The sequence below is a fragment of the Mytilus trossulus genome, unplaced genomic scaffold (genome assembly GCF_036588685.1).
Source record: "Mytilus trossulus isolate FHL-02 unplaced genomic scaffold, PNRI_Mtr1.1.1.hap1 h1tg000138l__unscaffolded, whole genome shotgun sequence".
Lineage (NCBI taxonomy): Eukaryota > Metazoa > Mollusca > Bivalvia > Mytilida > Mytilidae > Mytilus > Mytilus trossulus.
In genome coordinates, this window is record NW_026963302.1 from 1,698,764 (window position 1) to 1,723,001 (window position 24,238).

The window sequence follows — 24,238 nt, forward strand, 5'->3', positions numbered from 1 at the left end:
TATATAAAAAAAACAATGATGGTTACATGACAATGTATTATTTTATAATTCAAATACTACGTAAAAATTAAATATTGATGCCATAGTAAGTTTTCATTGCTAAAAACATTCTTGCGTGTAGCTTTTTTTGTATTTTCAAGTCTAGGTTCTGTTCATTTACACTTTTTGTTTGCGAGTGAAAAGCTATCATTTTTGTAGTTGTGTACAGTGATACCGAGGTCTTGGGCAATTCCGATAGGTGTTTTTTTTATGAAGCTCTGCAATACACCATATTCACAAGTCAACTTAAATAGACTATGTTACTTTTCAGTGAATTCTTGTGTAACAGTTCATTTAGAAATTTTTTGGAATTATTATTTTTAAGTCGACATATCGCCATTCCCGCGTATTAACAATCGGTAATGACCTTTATTTAAAAAAATTATATATGGTGAGAGGTAAAGATATATAGATCGATAATGATTGCAGGTACATGTACATTTGTACAAGGACAGATAATATTTTTACTGAGGGTTGATGTTAATAATTTATAGTGGGAGTTTTTTTTCTCATTTGATTTTTCCCCGACAAATGAGACTGTAACAATTGGGGCCCCCTTAGTTGCTCCCCTGGGCAACTGAGGTTTGATGTTACAGGCGATTGTTAATAAAATATGTTTTATATTTAAAAAAAAATCAAAAAAATCGGTAATGACCATTGGTAGTGACCATATAAAATATGTTTATTATAGTTTTGACAAGTAAGTAAAATTAACTTTGTTAAACTTCTAATTTTCATTTAGCTTATCTTTTTATTATGATATGGTAATAAATTTATCTCTATGATAGCGTCTTTTAATGAACGGTCATACCATATGAAGAGTTTTAGAAGTATTAAAAGTAAACTGTAACAGAGTGTTAATTACCCCGACCATATGAGTATATACTCATATGGTGATAACCATACGAGTATGGTCCAAATACTCATATGGTCCGGAACATATACACCACTGATAGACTTTGAACAGACTAATCATTGTGAAACTAATTCAAGAAGCAGAAAAGACGAAGTTGCCACATACAAACTCAGCCGCAAAAACAAATGCAAATGTACAATAATGTTTGATGTGTTAAGATACATAACTACTACAGGAGTGTTGAACGACATTGATTGGGTTTAAGCAGTAACATGGTCAACAAACACTTTGTCTCTAAAAAAATATACCTATGTCCCTAAACATATCACTTTAAGATTATTGATATTTTTTTCAGAGACTGTTGCTTGTGGCATTGGTGGTTAAATTGAGTGTCTTTCACAATATAGAAGTGTAAAATGGCAGAAACCAATTTGTCTAAGTATTTAATGAAAAATACAAAATTGAGAGAGGAATACAATTCATTTGTAAGACTTTTCATCTAAATGAAGAAAATTATGTCATTTTGTAATCCCGATTTCTTTGGTTGTGTTTTGTGAAAACACATTATAAAACTTGTTATCATACTTCATTTTTAAAACCTTTATTTTATAGTTGTCTTTATTTTCACACAAAATTGTGTTTTCCATCTGGGAATAGTCAATATATTATTATCTTTACAAAATCTGATAATTTTAATCATGTGCATCTTAAAATATAATTTGTTGTGACTGTAACTTACATTTTATTATAATTTTGATTATAGCATATACCATATGATAGAGAGTCTATATAATTAATATTGCTACATTACAGATTACATGATATTACCAGATATGAAGCATTTATACCATGCAATTCAATTACAAATTTGCATTATCCCATGTCTAACAGGGACATATGTAAAGAATGTAATAAGGTGGCATTTGCTTGTTATTATGATAATCTTTTAATTGACTTAAATGGGACAAGTTCTAAATTTCTAATATTGTCAATAAAGAAACTGCTATTTGTATAATTGACAGCTTACAATTCTTTCCTAAGGCAATTCATTTTAGCTTTAGTTGTGCTATTGAAAGATCAAAAGTTATGTAAAAAGGATGTGATCTGCAAATTAAAGACAAACATACAAATGACTCTTGATTGCTTTATTCACATAGTCTTTTAAGAAAAGGAAGTTGCATTTGCTAATCCATATATTGAACACCTAAAGCCAAAAGATTCAAGGAAATTGGACTGCTTTCTAGGAAAATAAAATTTACATATATTGGGTCTTAGAAGAACTTACTTCAATCAAGGAAACCCTGATAACTTAATTAATGTAAAAAGCCTAAGGTATGACACAATAACAAACAGTATTGGAATTGAATTCAAGAAAAAGAAAACTAGAGTTGAGATATTAATTTTTGTTACTAACAAATTAATCATTTGTAAATGGCCAATGGAAAGAGAAAAGACTTGCAATTGGAGATAAGAAATATTGAACGAATTGGTTTCATTCAATTTTTTTGTCTTAAAAATATACATTGGTCCCAGTATTCTTTTGTGTTCAGTTAATATATCACCTAATATGAAAGCAATCTGAATAGACAATTCGAAACAGATATAAGTTAATCATCAAGATTCTATCTTTAATATAAATGATTTTAAATAGTGGCTGTTCTTAAAGTTCTAAGAGAAAGATGGAAAAATTAATCAATGAATGATTTGTTTTAGAAAGAAAAAAAATAAATTTCAAATTTCCATGGAATGAATGACACAAAAATCAATAGCTATGCATTTGTCTAATGGGACAGGTCATTGAGTAAAACTTAGAATGGCCAGGTAAACACCAACTGATTCTGGGAAAGGGTATCATTTTCTTCCCAACAATATAAAATGATCACATATGATACAGTGATATGCTCTTTCATCTTACTAATCTTACTAAGATTCCGACAAAAGTAATAAAGAAAAATAAACACATCATTGATCCTACATATATATAAAACAGCATGACAACACAACTAAAACTTTAATACCTTGTTTGACTTTAAGTGATTATTATCCAGTACACTTTTCAAGGAAATAAGTCATAAGGGTTTAAAAATTTAATGACAGATATCTTTCACGCCAACCTTAAAGTAATATGAAATTAGAAAATGACTGACAAACATCTAAAAATATGGTATAATATAAAACTACAGATTCTTCATGATCATCACAGAGATTCAAACAATTGAACTAGAGGCTCTAAAAAACTTGTCTTGTTCACCTGTATCTTCAACAATAATAGCCACATAGGAGAGAAATTTGCAATAGTGTTTAGTCACTTGTTTTCCATCCAAACAAGTGTGCACATGCTGATATGTCACCAAGTGCTTTACTGACCATTGATTTTATGTTGATAGTTCTCTGGCAGTTTTGATGTGACAAGACTGTAGATCTTGATGCTCAGATCTGACTCTAAGATTTTCTCTATCTAAAGCGGCTTTCAAGATAATAGACAAACTTGCATTTACCCTTTTGTTATTGTTTGAGGTATGTCAATATGTTGGTTGGAAGGCTGGGTTGTTTCACTTAATTTAAAAACTAAATGCTTCTTGTTTCATTCTAATAAGCCCAGTAGTTTTAAAGCAGAACTTTGTAAAATGTTTACAGATAAGAAACAAAGAATGCCTATGACCAGATGGGCTAAAAAATGGACAATAAAGTCACCATCACTTGAGGTTAAAGGCTATATTTTAGGCCCTTTTTTCTTTTTATTGTTCATTAAAGACTTGTCTCTTGATATACTTCATCGCATGCAATTATTAACTACCAGTGTTAAAAATACCAGTACAATAGATAAACTTCAAAAAGGACTGCATGAAATATTATTGAAGTAACTTATAATACCCATTCAGATATACTGTTTAAAGATTATCTTGGTTTAGTTTACTGATCAATCAGTCTAACCAATATATGTACATACCCTGACCTATAGTGGTTTACTTCTATACATTGTTTTTTTTATGGAGAGTTGTCTCATTGGTACTCATACCACATCTTCCTATATCTATATAGATGTTTTTAAGAATTTGTTTATGGCATTAATCACAGTCTAATATAGATCATTACTTGATTTTTACATTTTCAGCAGTTAATAATTTTGATTAACTGGGTGGGTCACTACAAAAAACTGATTACAAGTTTTCTAGTAACTAATCTTTAATAACGTAACTGAATTTGAGAAATTTAATATATAACATTTTTTCATGACATTTTTTTCTTCAATAAAACTTCATCTACTCTGTCATTTGCAAGTGTGAACTGTCTGTAATGAAAATACACTAAAAATAGCACAAAATGAACACAAGAATAAGCTGAGACTAGAACTGGAAACAAGTCTGGTAGATGAACTGGTGGTTTTACTGTCAAACTCCCTATGGTTAAAACAGCCATTCCAAGTAATGATACTAAAAACTGAAATGGAAAAAAAAATCAAGGTAAATATTATTATTTATAGTTTACATTCACAATGTCATTCTAATTCTAAATAAATGTGATGCCTGCCCAACTTTTTTTGTGTCACATTTACCTCACACAGATTTTTTTTAAGAAGAGTAAAACATTTAATTCAGCTATGTTTTTTTAGCATCTTTATATGTAATGACAAAGATGACTGAATGTATAAAATTTAAATACAAAAGCTGGTTAGTGTGGTTAAAGTCATTTCAATATATGGATTTGTGCGTATGTCATTTATTTCTATGTAAAATAAATCAGGAATGTGTCCATAGCTAGCATATAAAGTTATAAAGGGACATAACTCAAGAACTGTAAAAGTGAAGCCAAATTTGAACTTAAACTGTCAGAGTTAAAGTCATATGAAACCTCAAAATAAAAAAAAATAAAGCATATGTTTTTTTTAAAAACAAAATGGATAGTTTTTATTATTACATGTACTTTTTTCCTGCAGAAAATTCTTTAATTTGTCCTCATTCAGAAGAAGCTAAATTATTTTAATTGCTTGCTTCCAAGAATCAATTCGCCCACATATTTTCTGTTTGCAAAGTGACCTTAGCGTGACTCTCCTCCTAAAAATCAGAGGATCACAATACAAATGGATCTGGCATTGAAATAAACCATTTATTAAAAAACCAGTTGTTGGCATGACACGGATTATGTTCTTCTCATATATGTTATGATGGTATGATACTAAACCCCTAATGGGAAGGATTGTGTCTGATGTTCATATGATGAAATCATAATCTCTCAGTCAGTTTAATTGAAGTCTGGAGCTGGCATGTCAGTTAACTGCGAGTAGTCTGTTGTTATTTATGTATTATTGTCATTTTGTTTATTTTCTTTGGTTACATCTTCTGACATTAGACTCGGACTTCTCTTGAACTGAATTTTAATGTGCGTATTGTTATGCTTTTACTTTTCTACATTGGCTAGAGGTATAGGGGGAGGGTTGAGATCTCACAAACATGTTTAACCCGCCGCATTTTTGCGCCTGTCCCAAGTCAGGAGCCTCTGGCCTTTGTTAGTCTTGTATTATTTTAATTTTAGTTTTTTGTGTACAATTTGGAAATTAGTATGGCGTTCATTATCACTGAACTAGTATATATTTGTTTAGGGGCCAGCTGAAGGACGCCTCCAGGTGTGGGAATTTCTCGCTACATTGAAGACCTGTTGGTGACCTTCTGCTATTGTTTTTTTCTATGGTCGGGTTGTTGTCTCTTTGACACATTCCCCATTTCCATTCTCAATTTTATTATTTGATTGTACATGTTTAAAAAATACCTAAATATTCTACATATTTTGAAAGTTACACTCATGCATAGGAACTATTTTGTGTTAAATTTGTACTACTCTTTTTTGCATGCTTTCTGACCGGGACAAAATTAGTGGTGTTTCACCATAAGTTTCATAACATTTGGTTGAGGCAAACTAAAGTAAGAGAACACGAAACAGTTTAGCAATTTTTCCATTGGTAAAGGGGCATAACTCTAGAATCGTTAAAGTGATGCCACCAAAATTCTAACCCGATCTGTATTTATTATTAATAAGCATTGTGTATAAGTTTCATAACATTTGGTTGAGGCAAACTACCGGTGAAGTTAGAGAATGGAAACCAACCTTTTGGACGTACGGACCTATGGATGTACAGACGGACAAGGGTAAAACTTTATGCCCCCTCTGCTATGTCGGGGGCATAAAAACAAAATGTACATGCTATGAATGCAAATCATGTTTGATATAACTGTTCAATACTATCAAAGTTGATGAATATAATATGACTTGATGAATAATAAGAGTATGCTTTTTATTTTCTGTTTACTGTTAAACACAGATTTCAGAAAACTTTTCATACTGATACAGATCTAGATAATGAAAACTAGTTTATACTAGTGTGTACCTGTACCATGTCAGGCTACCTAGACCATTTATTTTTTGAGTCAGGTGTTGATGTTCGGTGTTGTCTGCTGTTATTTTCTAATTTTTTGGTAGTAACTTTTGGTATAATTTCTGTTTAAATCATTATTTTTTTGTCAAGAAAAAGTGTAGATTGCATTTTGTTGTAATTTTAACATGCTGAAACTGTTCTGACCTTACCATTAATTTTTGTAGAGACTTTCTCCATCCAGTGTATTGCACCAGGTCATATAATGTGAATGATAAAATTAAATACAACAGTGAAGATCCAATAAAGGCTGTTGTCAAACCATCTTTTATAAGAAGTGGTAACATGCTGAAAAAGATATTTATTTTTGTTATTATTGAGGTACTTATTTGAACTTTAAATACCAATTATGATGATGCTGAATGGTTTTATAATATCCGGCTGCAAGTTAAATGCATCTTCATGACTAGAACATTTATAACAGGTTTTTGTGACAAAAATGTTGGTTATTGTCTTGTTGATTTGGGGATGTACCGCTGGTGGTGGGGTGGGAGCAACCAAATGTTGTCCATGCATTTACTCATGAACCTTTCAACCAAAGCTTTTAAACTGTTACTTTGTTGTTACTGTCAACAAAATGAAAGTCAAATTCAATAATGACGATTTTGACTTTTACTGTTCAGGAGTTATGGTTCTTGAAAGATTGAAAAATGGTGTTTCCAGTCGTGTCCGTGTATTTACTCATGAACTGTTCAACTGAAGCTTTCAAATTTTAATATGTTGTTACTGATGACAAAACGGATGTCAAGTTCAATAATGTTGACTTTGACTTTTACCGTTATGGAGTTATGGTTCTTGAAGGATCGAAAAATGCCTTTCCATTCATGTTGTTACATTTACTCATGAACCATTCAACCTAAGCTTTTCAAATTTTAATATGTTGATACTGATGACAAAAAACTTTGCTTAATGCTAGGAGCACAAAATCATGCTCAAAACATGAAATTCAACATTTTGATTGGTTGATTTTGGAGTATGAGTACAAAAAACTGACTCAAAAGTTTTATGACTTGATTGAACCTTGGACCTGTTGCACTCAAGGCGAGCATGCCACCATAAGACCACAGAGATTCTTAAATTATATCAATAACTATAATAAGAAGACATGATGTAAATCATATATTATGACATCCACTTCTTTTGTATCATGATCATGTGTTCAAAAGGGGAGTTAAGTTAACAATCACTTTGCCCTAAAACTGTCCTTGTCTTGGTATCAATTCAAATCATTTTTTAGTTCCTTGAGTACTAATGACATGAAGGATTTATTTTCGTACAATTACCTGAATGTTGATAATATTCCAAACCATACACACCAAAATGGATCTTTATTTATCTGCAAACAAACAACTCTGAAAGTACACAAATGTATTTATCATTTTAGATTTTATATCATTTAGATATCATAATTAAAACAAAATAATGATTTTTTTTTATAAGGTATACTATTGAATTCAGTAGATAATATTTGAAATAGCAAACATGAGAATATAAGCAGAAATGCTTGATCGCTCTGCATTACTGATTATGAATAATTCTAATGCTCTAACTTTAAAATCAATCAACTTTATATTACAAGTCAACAATACTTTAAAGCAGCTTTTTTGTAAGTGTACATGTTATAAAAAGCTTTATTTTTGGTATTCAGAGCCATCATTAATATCATCCATAGCAATATTTGTTTCAACAAGCTTGTTAAAAAAGAATGACAATACTCACATTGCAGAAATTAATATACTTTTCTCATGGACTTGAAAAGAAAACAGGAAAAATACTAAAGATGAATTTATCTGCAAAAAACAACGTAGAACTTTTGATATCTTGGAAAAAATAACAGTAAATAATCAATACTGTTCTAGCCATGTGCTTAATTGAATGTCAACAAATATAATGTGTTCAAGTTGAAATTTTCTTATCAGTGGTTTATTCATTATAGATTACAATGATCAATCAATCTAAACTTTCCTTTAGTGCTATTTAACCTTGTGATCTAATATCATCAAGATCCAAACAATTATACTCAAGTTATTTAGTTTTCTATGTTGTTTTTTGTGCAAGTCTTATTTTAGCGATGGTGTTGTCAGTTTATTTTTGACTTATGAGTGTGCATGTCTTTGGTATCTTTCACCTCTCTTCTTTTGCCTGGAAACCAAATGGCTTTGGAAACTAACAATGATGCTGACAACAACCCCCCCACCCCATACCATTATACAACTGCAAATTTGTGTAGTTGTATATGTATAAAAAAAAAATCAAGCTACGGTGGAAGATCTAGTACACAAAAGGGTTAATTTCATATCACATCAACAGGTTTCTGCATATAAAATTTTGACTGGGTGGTTAAAACAGCCGTCTATGATTAAATTGCATTGCAAGCATAAGTAAACTTTAAAGAAATGACAATTTGACAACAACTGGCTTGGTGTTGCACTACTGTAAACCAATCAATTTTTGTGGGGGATTTATTTTTGTGACTTTGGCTTGAAGGAAATAACACGAATATAATTCGTTGCTAAAATTTAATACTTGGATCTTCCTTTGTCTTATTAAATCAAAAATATTTTAAATATTGAGATATTAAATCAATGCGAATCGAGTAAGAAAGGGTTAAACGTGGAACAAATTATCCGCTAAAATAAGTTGAATTACAGTAAATGATTTTAGAAATACAGACTAAGGATATATTAACAGGAAACATGATGATTACAAATACATCAACATAAAATAATACTGATTAACTTTGATTGTATTGGGCTTTATGCTCATTAATCACTTTACCATCTTAAGTTCATTTTCGGAAAAATTTCTTTGATGACAATCATACTTTTCATGATTAATACTTACTAAAGCTAATTTAAATCTTTGAATACTAGGTCTTATTAACAGATCCAAAGATGATGGTAGTAACATTACTAATGTTGATACTAAACTAAAAGAAAAGAATGTTTCAAATTTTAAAATAAATAAATAGTTGATCTGTAAAACTTAAGGATGACACATATAAAACTAGTGCAAACAGAGCGTTTGAAAGCACATACAATGTTTATGTGATGGACTGTAAAATTAAGGTCAGAAGACCTCAGATCAGGAGATTTCATAATTCAACCATCTGAGGCAAAAACCTGTGTTTTTTGTGTGTGTTTTTTTTGCAAAAATTTAGGGAATTTTTGGTTCTCAGTACGCTTTAACTTCGTACGTTATTTGGACTTTTAAACTTTTTTATTCAAGTGTCACTGATGAGTCTTTTGTAGGCGAAACGAGTGTCTGGCGCAAATGCAAAATTTCAATCCTGGTATCTGTGATGAGTCTATTTTCTTTAATCTTCCATTTGAATGTCATACCAATGTGTTGAAGTCTGTCTATTAGAATGAATAATTGAAAAGAATCTTTTTTATTTTGTTTTACATTGTTGTTTGTTCACTGCTCATATTTGAATTTCAAAATGCTTAGGTGTACATCTGTTTTAATCTTTGTATATAAATCCTTTCAAATAGTAACCTTTGCTTCTGTCAATTTGGCAAGTGTTTTAAATAATATATAAAATATAATAACTACCTACCATAAAAGTATTATATGATCTGTTGTCAATAGATTTTTCAGCTTTATAACAAGTGACAATGTACACCAGAAATTGGCAACTTTATCCTGAAAATATATAAAAAAAATACTTAGGTCTTTTTAAATTTATAGTCAATGACAATTCTGTCCTTTACAATAGTTAATGCTATTTCTTTCCTTCAAACTGAAAAATATTTAAATGCAAAAGTTACATTTTATTCCTATTTTAAATCCTTATCTTTAATTATAATTTTAGAAAAAAAAAAGAATAATGTTTTTCTTGTCATTTTTGGAAGCTTTTATAAGTCACATTATCGTAAATTGATACATCAATATATTTGTATTAGAAATACAACCTACTTCATATAAACCTCTTGCAAAGGGAAATAATCTGTGTAATACTTGTATTGCTGATTCTACACTGGACAAAAATGGCAGCCAACACAGAACAAATGTTGTAATAACAGCCAATCCTATCTTAATTAATCTGAAAAATCTGTAAAAATAAAAGCTTTTTAAATATATTAATCCCCTAAATTACAGCAATCATTTTCTCTGTACAGTCATTTTCTCTGAAATAGTTGTTGTTGAAATTGAATGCAACAACAAAAAGAATAGCCACAAGAGTTTCAGTCAACTTCTCTTTGAAAATGAGACTCTATATTTCATATAAAATCTTCACTCTTTTCCATTGAAATTTTAATTTTCTTGTCTTATTATACATAATCAATAATTAATATTAAACTTACCCATTTTGATTCTGACTTCGGAAACAAATCCCAAGTAAATAACAAAAGAATGGAAGTGCATGGTAAAGTTCCATCTGTTTATAGTTCAAGGCCAAACAAAATGCTATTGATCCTAGGAGGTCACGACCTTGGCTCAAAAACAGAATCCCAAATAAGATTAAACCTAAACTTATGCAATTGTATCTGTTTTACAGTTAAGGATCTTGTTTCATGATATTTGGCTATACTTTTCTTTTTATTTTGTTATAATTTCTTAATACTGCAAAAATAAATATTTTAACCTGATTGAATATTATACAGGGTGTTCAGGCATAAAATGCACATTTTTTAACTTCAAAATTCAAATTGCCAGGCATGTTTTGATTAGAATATTTCTAACAAAACATACTATAAAAGTTGTTTTTGCTTTGTTTGTTTAAGTTTCTGCCATGTTTTTTCTTGCAGAAGAAGGGCAAGAGACATGTCTGCCTGCTTTCTTATGAGTTAGTCTTTTGAGGTAGTCTTACTCATCAAGGGAGCCTTAAATACAAAGCAGGGTACATTCATGTTTTTATTACCCGTATATGTTGTAATAAAGGATACTGGAAATGACCATGGTCTATTAAAATCAATCCTGGATACATCAGTGTTAACATAGCTGCCTTTATCTGCAATGTAAAGAATTGTCACTCAACAATTTGGTTTAAAACGAAATCATTTAACAAATAAAAATTTAAATTCTTATGACCTTCAATCACTTATAAAATTGAACAATATTTTGTGATGGGCCAAAATGCAATCTTGTCTGCTAGTTGATTTTTTTACACATAAGTCCTCTGTCCATTTCTATAGATAGATTCTAATTTCTTTGTTTTGGCAAAGTCTGTATACAAGCCTTTAAAAATATGAATTCCTTAAACAATTAAACTCGTTGTTAACCTGTACCCACCAATTCTGCAAAAATTGGCATGGTATTTCAGAAAATAATGAATACACATTAATTGCTTAATAATGTATAATTTTGTTTGTTCCAGATAGCTGCATGTATAGTTATCCATTTTTGCTTAACTGAATGGCACATATTCATTACCATTTGAATCTCACCAATTTTCATCTGTTTAAAGATCAGAAATATCACTGGGAAAAATAAAACAACATCTGCAAAAAGCACTGAAAGAGAAATTTTAACAAAATGTAGTGAAAAAATTAAAATTTCCATGCTAATTATATAATGAATAAAAAAGACCACCAACATTATAAGAAAGGTAGTACAACATAAAGAGATGTCACATGGCCTCACATAATGCTACGTTAAAACCAATGAATCAGATGTTGTTGCTTTGCTTTTTTTCATGAGATTATGTTTTAGTTTATACTTTTTTTTAATTTTCTGTCTGTATTTGACTGTAGTCTCCATAAATGTACAGTTCTTGTGACATTATTATCGGTAACCATAATACATGTAATAGATTTGTCTATTGTGATTTATTCACACACCAGCACCATTCCCTTGTCTTTGAACATGTATTCTCAACAACATAAATACAAGTTTATATACTTTTCAGCCTACAAGACTTCGGAATCGGGTGTTTTTAAGCTTGTGATCCGGGAATTATTTTTTCAAATTTCAGATTAAATTTATGACCTCAGGATTTCATGTTTTTAAGCCCGGGAATTGGGATCAGGACCCCTCCTACACACACCCCTTTAGTAATTTTATGAGGAAATATATAATCATAATCATAAAGTGATGCAATGAAATTAATAATACATATAGATTTTGCTCCTCATGTTCTTGTAAGGTGTCAACCTGGACCTGACATCTGAATTGTTGAAGGCAACAAAGTGATTTGTAATTGTTCACATCTAGATGTATGCCCATTGTCTCATTGGCAACCATATGAAACTCCTAATTTTATATGTATTTTTTTTCTTTCTGTGTCTCTCATGCAATGGCAGTACCTTTTCCATTGCTATGTGTTGTATCAATACATGAATTGTCAAACTTTAAGTGACAGAAAAGGGTGAAAAATCCTTGTCTCAAAACACAGAAAATGTTAAAGACGTTGACAGCATTGTATTGGCCTCAACTTAATTTAAAACTAAAACTATTGGTAATACATGTAATCTAAACAAAAGTTTCAACGTCACTAGACCATGACTGAGGGTGAGTGCCCAAGTAATTTCAATGGAAATATGATGTGAAAATGTTGATACACTGCATACATGTACCAAATATCATTGACCTTCTATAAAAAGTTTTTGACTTACCTGTATATCTCATGAATAATTTGTGTTCATAACTCTCATATCCTCTTGAAGTATTTAACTTCACCCATTCTGGATTTATCTTATGTGATCTATGATAAAAAAAATATAATGTGAAAATGTGTTTCTCTATTAAACTGTTATAAGTATCAATTTTTTAATCATACATGAATGAAAATGTAATGAAATACAGGTCTTTGAATACAGCATTCAAATAAAGGTATAAATTGATGCGCTATCAGTCCTTTTTGTGAAAATGACCTTTGTGCAAAATCCAAAACATTTAGAATGATGATTAATTACATAAATTCACGGATTAACAGTTTCAATATAATTCAGAAAAATGTTTAAATAATTACGTATTAAAATATGATTTGCAATTGAAAAAATAGGAAAAAAGTATGATATGTACATTTTGTGTATTTGATATCAAACTTATATTTTATACAACATGAAGATATATGTTTTAACTGAAGTATCATAAACAAAATTTGTTGTCAAAACCTACAGCAAAAATGTTTTAAAATTAAAGTCATCTGGTAGCTTTTTGTTGACAATTAATACAGTATTACAAATTACTTAGACAAATCAAAACTGTGAAATTCATAGACAACAAATCCAAATCAATTAACGGTATCATAACATTTAAATATTGTATCCCCTTTTTGTTTTAAAATTACAATAAGTCGGTTTAACTTACAAAAAACCACAAATCCAACTATGATAGGCTGTTAAAGGTGGATAATCAAGTCCCCAGTACATCAAATTATTCGCACTTGAATTGGTATACCTGCAATGCAAGGGATAAATATCAGTTATTTATTACATACAATTTTTAAAACGCCAATTTTTTTCTATCTAAGATAAATCTTTTCAAAGGATGGAAAAGAGAAGTTCAAAATGAAGAGAATATGGTTGCAGTTGGAAATAAATCAGGCATTAATTCAATTCCTCGTAGTTAATTACCAATAGTCCATTTTCCAATTATTGATTCGATTCTGTTATTACACTTTTTTTAAACAAATTACTTCCCTTTTTCAATCTTAGAATGGTTCTATGCCATACAAAATTGGCTTTTGCCCACTCAAAGCATAATCAGTAGAAACATTTTCACAAATTTTTATTGGAAAATAACTACTGGTATCAAAAGTACTTAGCTTAACAACAAATTTAATTTAATAATTAAGTGATTTGAAACACACATTAAACACAGATACATTTTGATCTTTCCACTAGCTATACATTGTCAATAAAAATTAATGTCAGTCCCTCCTAACATGCATAAGGGAGACAACCAAAAATAAGGGATCTCTATTTACAGGAGCAATTACAGGAGCAAACAGACAGTGTGACTATTCATTTAGAGATTTCAGTGAGATTTGTCATTTAGGGACATTTTATTGATGGATTATCTTACAAGGAAGCAAGAAAATATACAACAGCTTTCCTTAATGTAAACACATTTGATAGAAGATAGAGACTTTTTGTTGACTTTTACATGTCTTTTGTTGTTTTTTGTGTCTTTTGGTTTGTAGCCTCATGGACATATCTCTAACATCCCTTTATTCATTAGCTAAACAGTAATTACCATGATTGAACTGGTAAATTGAATGAAATCTCCATCCAATGCCTTTGTGCTTCATAGTCACCAAACATTGGTTTCTTTCCAGATCCTGTTGTGACAAGAAAAATAAATTGCTAATATTCATGATACATGTATTGTGCTTCAAAAAATTTAAAATAACATATAATCTTTAAGGTTTCAGCTATAGCTATGGTAAACACTGTGTTTTATTTTCTATTTGTGATGCCAAACAAGAGTATTAAACATGTTAAAGAGGGCTTCAAAAATGTATTCTTTCTTACTTTTTACACCATTTTTTTCCATGATCATGATTGAAGGCTATTCCAACAAATAATTAATTCATGTATTCATTTTTTTCAAATTTCAGCTATATATGTATATACTACATAAACAGACTGTTAAGACAAACCAATATAAATAATGAAAGAACCTAAATCATGTGTTGAGTGAGCAATATCATATATCCTATACCCAAAACATCAAGGAAAGAAAGCTTACATTATTTTTTTTAGTAAAACTACATATTTCCTGTATAAGTAAGACAACATTGGTAAATCATTTCAATTAATGTATTTTCACAATTCAAAAACATAAAATCATTGAATCAAATATACTTTACAGTATTATTTTTCTTCCCTGTGAATACCACTGTCACTCTAATATAATTATAATCAATTTAACTATTGTCAGTTTATTGTCTTATTTTGTATGCACCAATTTAATGTAAATGTGTTTGTGCTACTAAATATTGTCTATTGTTTTAATGATTGTAACATGAATCATTGAAAGTCAATAAAAGTATAATACAATTCATAGAGGGTTGAAATTCCCTTTATGTGTCAGCGAAAAAACAATCTTTATCAGCTACAGTTGCCATCAAATTGGTTATAATCTACCATGAAAATATCCTTATTGTGATAAGTTGAAGGTCTCAAATAATGTAGAAATTAGAAATGTAATTTAACCCAAACGTATTAATAAAAAGATATGTTACATAATAATAAATTATACAGTCAAACTAAAATCGCTACAATCCCCCCAACTAGCAATTGAAATTCCCATTTTAATGTGGTATTAACCAAAAGTAGTCTACTCACTGTAGAATTACATATATATCCAAAAACACAATCAATATAGTTCAACTCAAGTCAATGTTATATGTTCACTTCAACATGCATTATAAAGTTATGATAGCAGTTTCTAGCTTCACTTTCAAATCACCAACATTAGCTGTGACTAACCTTGTATTCAATGTTTTATTGAAATAATTTCCAAGACTTTCCAATGTTTTATTTTGAAGAATTGTCTTATCGATAGCGCAAAGGTATTCTGACCATTCTCCCGCGCTTTGTCGTTATTATAGATGGTGTCACTGGTTTTGAACGGTTCCCAGTACCGTCCGGGGGTTCCGGAGGTTCCAATGTTTTATTTAAAGAACCGTTTGGGGGTTCCAATATTATATTTGGGTAACTGTCCGGCGGTTCCAATGTTTCATCTGTTTGATATTCATCGGGTTGTATGAGGGTCGGCTCGGTGTCTTGCGTATTTTCCGATGCACCATTACTCCGTAGTTCATGGTCACTGTCGAAATAATTAATTAATGGTGGTTGGGCGTGTAAGATTGTCTTCTCTGGTTTAAACCACGAAACAGACTTCCCTCCTGTATACTTTTTCAAATTGTCTGCATGCACAACCACATTAGGTGAATTCTTTGAATGTTTAATTTTAAACAGGACATCCGTTAATTTTTCGATAATTACCCATGGGCCAGTCCAGTTTCTGTACAACTTTTTCTTTCCTCCTTTCACTACTTGAGGCTGCCATCTTCTCACCAAATCGCCATTAGCATAATTTCTTTCTTTCACATTTCTGTCATAATAATCCTTTTGGCGGATTGCAGTCCTTTTCAATTTTTCACGGGCTATCTCGTGAGCTTTTTCTAACTCCTCTCTTATTTTAGCCACAAAACTATGCTCATTCTTAAAATGAGTCTCCTCGTCATCATCTGACGGTGATCCAGCAATCAAATCTAACGGCATTTTCATTTCGTCACCAAACATCATTCTATACAGCGTAATACCAGTACTGTCATGGGGTGTTGAGTTATATGCCATCACCATATAGTCGATGTATTTATCCCAATCGGACTGATTTCGGTCAATGTACTTAGATAACATTTCTTTTATTGTTCTATTTCCTCTCTCCACCATACCATCAGATCTTGGATGCATAGCTGTAGTCCGCGTCTTTGAAATATGCAAAAGTTTGCAAATACCTTGAAACAACTGACTCTCATATTGAGTACCCTGATCTGAATGGATCTCCACTGGACATCCGTATCTTTTAATCCATCCTTTTAGAAACACATTAGCTACGGTTTCTGCATTTATGTCACACAACGGATAAACTTCCGTAAACTTTGTAAAATAGTCTTGAATAACCAATATGTATCGATTCCCTTGTTCAGTAGTGGGAAGTGGGCCTGCAATATCGCTTGCGAGTCTCTGAAATCTTGTACCCATAACATAACTTTTCATTTTATGTCTTTTTGATCGTGCAGGTTGTTTTCTTTCTTCACAGATATCACAGGTTGTAACGTAATCTTGAATATTTCGATTCATATGTGGCCAGAAAAATGGGCATAGGGCAGCTTGCTTTTTAGTTCTGTCGATACCTTGGTGCCCACCAGTTGAGGAATCATGTAGATGCCAAAGCACATATCCCTGTAAAGCTTTAGGTGTACAGATTTTCCATCTTTTAGCTCCAGTTTGATCTTCCCAATAGTAACATAATATGTTATCCTGAACAGATAAGAGTTCCCATTTTTGAATCCAATTTTTAAATAACGTACTTTTACTTGTAAAATTATCGAATGTAGGTTTCTCTGCACTATCCAACTTTAATTTCAGTACATCACCTAGTTCTGTATCTTGGCGTTGCATTTCGTGTATCCTTCTGTTCCTAAAGTTGTGTTCTCCAGAAACAGTTTGCTCTTCTCCAATGTTCGTAAAATCCATTGGATAAGTATTATAGTCAGTTCTATTTCGATCCATCTCCGTTAAAAAAACACAACTTGAACTGAAAATTGTAACATGTATCCAAATAGTTTAAGTCTCACTGATATTCCAACAATTATTCTCATTATGAATCTAAAACTTCGTGTACGGCTATCCCACCGCTGCCACCATTTGTAGCGTTGTCGTTTTTGTATGGATTCGTGTTTGTTGATGTGTTATTTTGGTAGCGTAAATTACGTAAAATCCATACTCAAATGGCACAAAGAAAACAAACCACAACACAAAGTTTCAAATCAAATCACTATGTAATCTGTTGAATGTATATCAGTTTGACATAATACAACAGTTGAACAATAATCCTAATTCACTAACACAATATTACTCTCAACACTTCTAGCTAACAGTATCAATTCTATCTTTTTCTATTCCTCTCTGACAACAAATGGAAGTTTTTAACGACCTTGACTGGCTATACAGCCCTTGCACGGTCGGTTCCTCTCTGATCTCTCTCGCATCCCCTTATATACCTATTTACAGGCGGTACCCCGACGGTTCCAAAGATGGGGTACCGGGCGGTTCTAAGGATACCGGGCGGTACCTCAACGGTTCTCAAGATGGGGTACCGGGCGGTGAATTTAAATGATATAGAAACCGTTCAAATAAATAACAAGAGGCTCTCAAGAGCCTGAATCGCTCACCTTAATTCTTTTGGTTAAATCTCTCATCACTGATTATTTTGGCTTTTCAATTTATTTTAATGTTTTTTGGATCGTCCTATTTTCTTCAAAAGCCCAAAAAAATAATCATTTTCTCCTATGTTCTATTTTAGCCATAGGAGCTATGTTTCTTGACATACAAGGAAATAAAATATAAAATTTATACTAGATACTCTGAAACTCATTTAGCCTAAGTTTGGCTGAAATTGATACAGCAGTTTCTAAGGAGAAGATTTTTTAAAGTAAGTCAACATGATGAACAAATTGTGAAAAAAGTCTTTAAAGGGCAATAACTCCTTAAGGGGTCAATTGACAATTTTGATCAAATTGACTTAATTGAAGATCTTACTTTGCTGAACATTATTGCTGTTTACAGTTTATTTGTATCTATAATTATATTCAAGAAAATAAACAAAAACAGCAAAATTTCCTTAAAATTATCAATTCAGGGGCAGCAACCCAACAACAGGTTGTCTGATTCATCTGAAAATTTCAGGGCAGATAGATCTTGACCTGATAAACAATCTTATCCCATGTCAGATTTGCTCAAAATGCTTTGGTTTTTGAGTTATAAGCCAAAAACTGCATTTGACCCCTATGTTCTATTTTTAGCAATGGCGACCATGTTTGTTGAAAGATCATAACTTCGGATACAATTTATAAATTAGATACCCTAAGGAACATTCAGTTAAAGTTTGAAAGTATTTGGCCCAGTAGTTTCAGAGGAGAAGATTCTTGAAATAGTTTACGACGACAGACGACGACGGACGACGACAGACATTAATAACCAAACGAGTATAATACTCATATGGTCCGACCATACACGTAAGGTCGGACCATACGCGTATGGTCGGACCATATGAGTATACGCATATGGTCATGACCATACACGTATGGTCCAAATACTCATATGGTCCAGAACATAAACAAATATAATTAGAACAAATTCGTCGTAAAAAGAGATAGAAATTGGTAGATGTTTCGAATTTTATCGGGTTTACCTGAGTATGTGTTCAAGGAAATGCACCATCTTATAAAAATAGCATATAAAGACACAATGGCAACATAAACTATATTCATTCTGTCGGGCACCTGCCACGAAATTTCCTCGGGGTCAAATTTTAGCTTTTTTGAATGTGATTAAGTTACTTGTGTTAAACAGCGTGGTGATGCTGATTTGCGTTACACCGTTTGTATCTCTGTTTTAAAAGATCTTCTTAAATGGATCCTTTATTTTATCAAACTCCATTTAACAATATCGTCTAGATATATGATTCGAAAGAACAAAAATTAAACAATTTAAATACAATTTTTCAAATACATATCATTTTGAATAGTTGATACGCAACAAAAATTACAAGGGGAGCAATTGATTATTTTTAACTAATTAAAAATGAAAATATCCCTCTTTGTGCATGTCTGCGCATGTTGTTTTCTGGTAGCTTCCTGTTTACATTGACATCAATAATATTGGGGAAAAAGATTAAAGAACAGAACAGGTCGGTTGGTTGTCAAGAATCAGATAAAAAAGTCATCTTCCTTTTTTGTGTGCAATGGATGCAAATTGAAAAGCTGATTGCTTTTCTTTTTTGTTTTTCCTTCATAAAATAACTCTTAGCCTTAGGCGTAGTGCGAGTCGTTTCGGCCGGCACAAACCCGTTTAGTCCAAATAATTATGACATCTTGAAAGGCTATTATATTTTTTCTTTGATGTCTTACATAAAAAAAGTGGCCGTTAAAATTATTTGGAATAAAACCTGTTTGTCAAAATGCCGATTCGGTCAAATACCAATTTGGCCAATTATAGATTTTTTCTAAATTTTGGAGACTGTTTTACCCTGGGAACTGTATATCTAAAGGTAGTCCGAGATTACTCTGATGTCCAACAGCTGTTTTGCCAGACAAGCTTGGGCTGTGGGACGTCAGAGCTCGTCCCATATCAAAAAGTGGATATTTGCCCACCCAAAATAGATGTGCAGCTTCATTATGACGTCTGGCAAGTCTATTTTAATTTTTTTCTGGGACGCCTTTGTACAACGTCATAATGCTGAAGCCATTTTTTACGTTTGGAGCTTGAGAGCAAATTATCGGGGAACTTTGACACCTTATTTTGACATTGCTGGTTAGAAATTTTTACGTAGTTACAAAGTCCTACCTTTTTTGTGCTTATTGATGTAAAATATTTCCAGAAATATAAAAAAAAAAAGAATTAAATAAGATCTGATTCCATTTCAATGAAGTGGGGGAATATTTATTTTGTTTGGAAATGATTTCCACAATTACCAACGAAAGTTCACTTCCGGTGAATATAAAATTTAAAATCCTCTAAATTTTAATGAATCCGAATTTCCGGATCATCGATTTACATTATCAGGAAATTTGATTCTGTCAAACCTTAAAGGATTTTAAATTTTATATTCACGGGAAGTGACGTTTACTTGGTAATTGTGGGAAATCATTTCCAAACAAAATGAATATTCCCCCACTTGATTGCATGATTTATTACAACTTATTAATGGGTGTGTAAACATTGACTTCTAATCTATATGTTAGGTCTGTATCAAAAAGTTATTATGTAAACTACATGTACAAAAATGTACATGCTAATGAAGATAATTATATGCATATTATTTTATTAGTTTCTTACTTTTTTATACAATTGTACGTACAGGATCACGATAGATTAACAAGTGAAATCTACTGATCAGGAGAGAAATTATCAACCTAAATCTTTGATCTTAAAAAGGGGGGGTCGAAGGGGTCCTGATCCCGAAATCAGAGACTTAAAAACATGAAATCCTGACGGCCCCGAATGTAAAGAAATTTAAATCCTGACAACTTGAAATTTCGAAAATAGAATTCCCGGATCCCGAAAGGATCATTTCCGAAGTCCCCAGCTAAAAAACACCAGATCCAGCAGTCTGGATAAAGGTCCATCCCCCCCTCTTTAAAGAATATTTCAAAATATTTGTTATTTGTTTAGTGTTAAGAATATTAATATCATATCCATATGAAATACATCCCCACAACAATCCCTATTGACTCCGATATATATTTGTTTCAAACTACATGTGATTAAAGTACCATTGATAGAGTAAGATATAGTATTATTCTATTTTTTTTTATACAGAACTAGAATTCTCCAATATGTCACGCAGATCCAGTAGAAGTTCAACAATGGACCAAGGGGAATTTATCTTGGAATGTAAAGCAGCATACTTATCAATGTTTGATAGTATAAAAGAAAAGATAGAGTCACAGGATAGCTTATTAGAAGGTATCAAATGTTATGAATAAAACATAATTTCCAAAACAAAAATAGCTTCAAAAGGTAACACTAAAGAGGCAAAAAAGTTATAAGGTTTAATACCATAAAATCATAGTACATCACATCAGTTTGCATACAAAAAGGGTTAAAAAAAATATTCCCTTGAAATTTACAGTTGTGAAAATTAATTTTACATTATTTCACTGAATTAAAACAAACCTTTATCATAAACATGTATCTTGGGTGTTTCAAAGCACTATCATTTAATTATTTTTTTTTGTTTGGTGTTTCTATAGAATATTTTGGAATCTTGAGGTTACATGGTTACTTAAGCTTTTATACCTGTAGGTAAAAAAGAGGTGAATGTTTTGTTTATTAAATTCCAGTGGTGGTTATTTTCTTTATATTTATAATAAATATTATGTGAAATTTTGCCTATATTACAGTACAGGGGCCAGTAACAAGAAATTTCATTAAGAGAGGTCATAAGTATTGAATTAAGATAATTCTAAGATCACTCAAAGAGTGTAAATCAAAGCTCCCTCAGGTTGTTCGTAGATGGCTCTTATTTCTCCCTTAAGTTGCATTGCAATAGTTTTCCAGTTACAAGTTCTTAATAATTTTCTGGTGACTCGGTTTTTGGTTCCTTGGAAAGAAATTAGAATAACCTTAAAGGAATCATAGAAACGTTTTAATGAACGATTAAAAACGATATTAAACGATCAACTATCCATTTAACCTAAGAAAAACAATTCTGGCCGCAGACTGCCGTCGCTTTTTTGATAAAAGTAAAATTGAATTAAAAAAAATTGCACCGCTTCAAACATGAAACTATTTTAACTGCTTATAAAACATAAATATTTTAATAAAAATATGCTTGTCTCAGGACAATTTTTTGAGGGCCCTATTATTCACCAGGCAATCATGGGTAGGATTTGAATCGAGTATAAATGACGAGTCTCAAATGACGTAGGCTTATTTTTCTATCCTACTGTTCATTTCGGTCAAATCACTACTAGAATGGTTTACTTTTATAATTTGTAATTTGGATGGAGAGTTGTCTCATTGGCACTCATACCACATCTTCTTATATTTTTTCACATTAAATCAAATTTTTTTCACATTTTAAAAAGCCTTCTTACAAAAAATAAAATCACAAAAATACTTAACTCCGAGGAATATTCAAAACGGGAATTGTGTCCTTAACCAAATGGCAAAATCAAATGACTAAACACATCAAACGATTGGACGACACTTGTCATATTCATGACTTGTTACAAGCATTTTCAAAGTGTAAAAAATTATGGATTGAACCTGATTTAGAGAGCTGAACAACTCACTTGTATGACAGTCTTGTCAAATTCCATGATATTGATAACGATGCGTGAACAAAAAAGACACAATAGGCAAACATTTAAAAAAAAACCAGGTATACAACAACACCCAACCCACCAAAAACTGAAGATGATGTTAGATGATTCGGAAGGGTAAACAAATCCTGCTCCAGGTGTGGCGCCCATCGTGTTGCTAATCATATTTCAAAGCCGGTAAATAATTGATCAACCAACTCATGATGGCTTCGGTAAAATTTAAGAAGTGATGATTTAAACTTCACCATTTGGAACTCTTGGTTTAAAATTGAAAAAGGGTCACAAATTTCTCCTTGCTTTATATTTAACACTTCTCTCAACAAGCCAAAATTGGAATGATTTACAAAAAAGAGAAACTACCATCCTCCACATACATGGCCAAGAAAACACTGATATATAATTTCCTATTCAGATGAATTAATAATCAGAATATAAAAGTTCTAAGGTTGACGTATTAACTTTTTTAAGCAATTTGTTCTAATATTAGCAAGTGAATGTACAGCTAAGAGAAGTCGGCCCACTCTTACAAAAAATGTCAAGTGAAGCTATTGCGAATTGTTCTTGTTACACCCCTTAGTTGCTAAGTTCGTTTAAAGAACACTTAATAAATGACCAAAATTTAAGAATGATTTTGTGTTACCGGAATTAGTAAGAATGCTTTAAGGTAGACGTAAGAATCGTTCTTAAATCATGCACGTTTTCAAAACATTAAGGGCTGTCAATCATTCTAAGATAGGTATGAGGTACGGTCATGTTACATTCTTAAATCTTAAGACGCCCTTTATAGATGTTCGTAAGACATACGAATGCTTCTTGTTACCGGCCCCTGGATAGCAATTTTTTACAAACAAAGTTAAATTATGCACAATTTTTCGAAAATTTCAAATTTTACAAAGACTAGTAGAGGAAAATGAATGGTGGAATACACCTATAACAACATTCAAACCTGCAAACTGTCAAAATTTATAGGTGACATGGAAATTCTTATGACCCTTTATGATAATTTAGAGAAACAAAAATCTGTGAAATAGAACAGAAAACAGACAAATTCTTGCTTCATGTTGTTGACAGTTTTTCAGGGAACTTCTTGTAATAAGATCCATCTACCATTTATGTTTTATTCAGAGCATATCAAGCAGTGTTATAATAAATTAATATTTTTTTTTTATAATTTCAAAATATTTATACATTAAGGTGGTACTAAATAAGTCAGTGGGAACACTGCCAATCTTAAACATGGTTATTTTCATGGTCAGGAGTCAGGACTGACCCATGTATTGTCAAGCTTTTAATTGCATTTATAAACCTTTTCAGCATTACAGCAAACTGGCAGAAATCCATCAGTGAAAGTATTGAAAAAGTATTGGACAAATGACATAGGTAAGTTCAAATTGGCTAAAAATAA

General features: G+C 31.3%; 2 protein-coding genes across 14 annotated transcripts in view; one reads left to right on the forward strand and one right to left on the reverse strand.

The window, feature by feature from the left end:
• Positions 1-4,081: 4,081 nt before the first annotated feature.
• Positions 4,082-19,451, reverse strand: LOC134700377 (dolichyl pyrophosphate Man9GlcNAc2 alpha-1,3-glucosyltransferase-like). Its single transcript, XM_063561741.1, has 14 exons — positions 19,197-19,451; positions 14,466-14,550; positions 13,578-13,667; positions 12,881-12,969; positions 11,700-11,779; positions 11,213-11,277; positions 10,631-10,813; positions 10,242-10,377; positions 9,883-9,968; positions 9,168-9,252; positions 8,043-8,113; positions 7,607-7,675; positions 6,476-6,611; positions 4,082-4,336 (listed from the first exon to the last, which is right to left on the reverse strand). Exons 1-14 carry the CDS (start codon positions 19,273-19,275, stop codon positions 4,127-4,129), a joined length of 1,464 nt encoding a protein of 487 aa, XP_063417811.1. The 5' UTR covers positions 19,276-19,451; the 3' UTR covers positions 4,082-4,126.
• Positions 19,452-19,573: 122 nt separating this feature from the next.
• The window catches only part of LOC134700375 (EF-hand calcium-binding domain-containing protein 7-like), a 29,762-nt gene continuing 25,097 nt past the window's right edge, over positions 19,574-24,238 (forward strand). For 10 of the 13 annotated variants that reach the window (XM_063561728.1, XM_063561732.1, XM_063561734.1 and 7 more), the window contains exons 1-3: positions 19,581-19,698; positions 21,326-21,472; positions 24,148-24,213. In XM_063561728.1, the coding sequence (XP_063417798.1) occupies positions 21,343-21,472; positions 24,148-24,213 (196 nt within the window). In that variant the 5' untranslated portion in view covers positions 19,581-19,698; positions 21,326-21,342. Of the gene's footprint in view, positions 19,699-21,325; positions 21,473-24,147; positions 24,214-24,238 lie in introns of all 13 variants that reach the window. The other 3 variants (XM_063561739.1, XM_063561740.1, XM_063561729.1) reach the window with 2 other exon arrangements.

Bases quoted from the DNA above. Each gene is read 5' to 3' on its own strand.
- LOC134700377 (XM_063561741.1), bottom strand. From the start codon at position 19,275: ATGAATATAGTTTATGTTGCCATTGTGTCTTTATATGCTATTTTTATA. The intron at 10,814-11,212 runs GTATCCTTTATT...ACTGTAAAACAG, and splicing joins ATAGACCATGGTCATTTCCA to ATACAATTGCATAAGTTTAG. The intron at 7,676-8,042 runs GTGAGTATTGTC...GTGTACTTTCAG, and splicing joins AGTATATTAATTTCTGCAAT to AGTTGTTTGTTTGCAGATAA.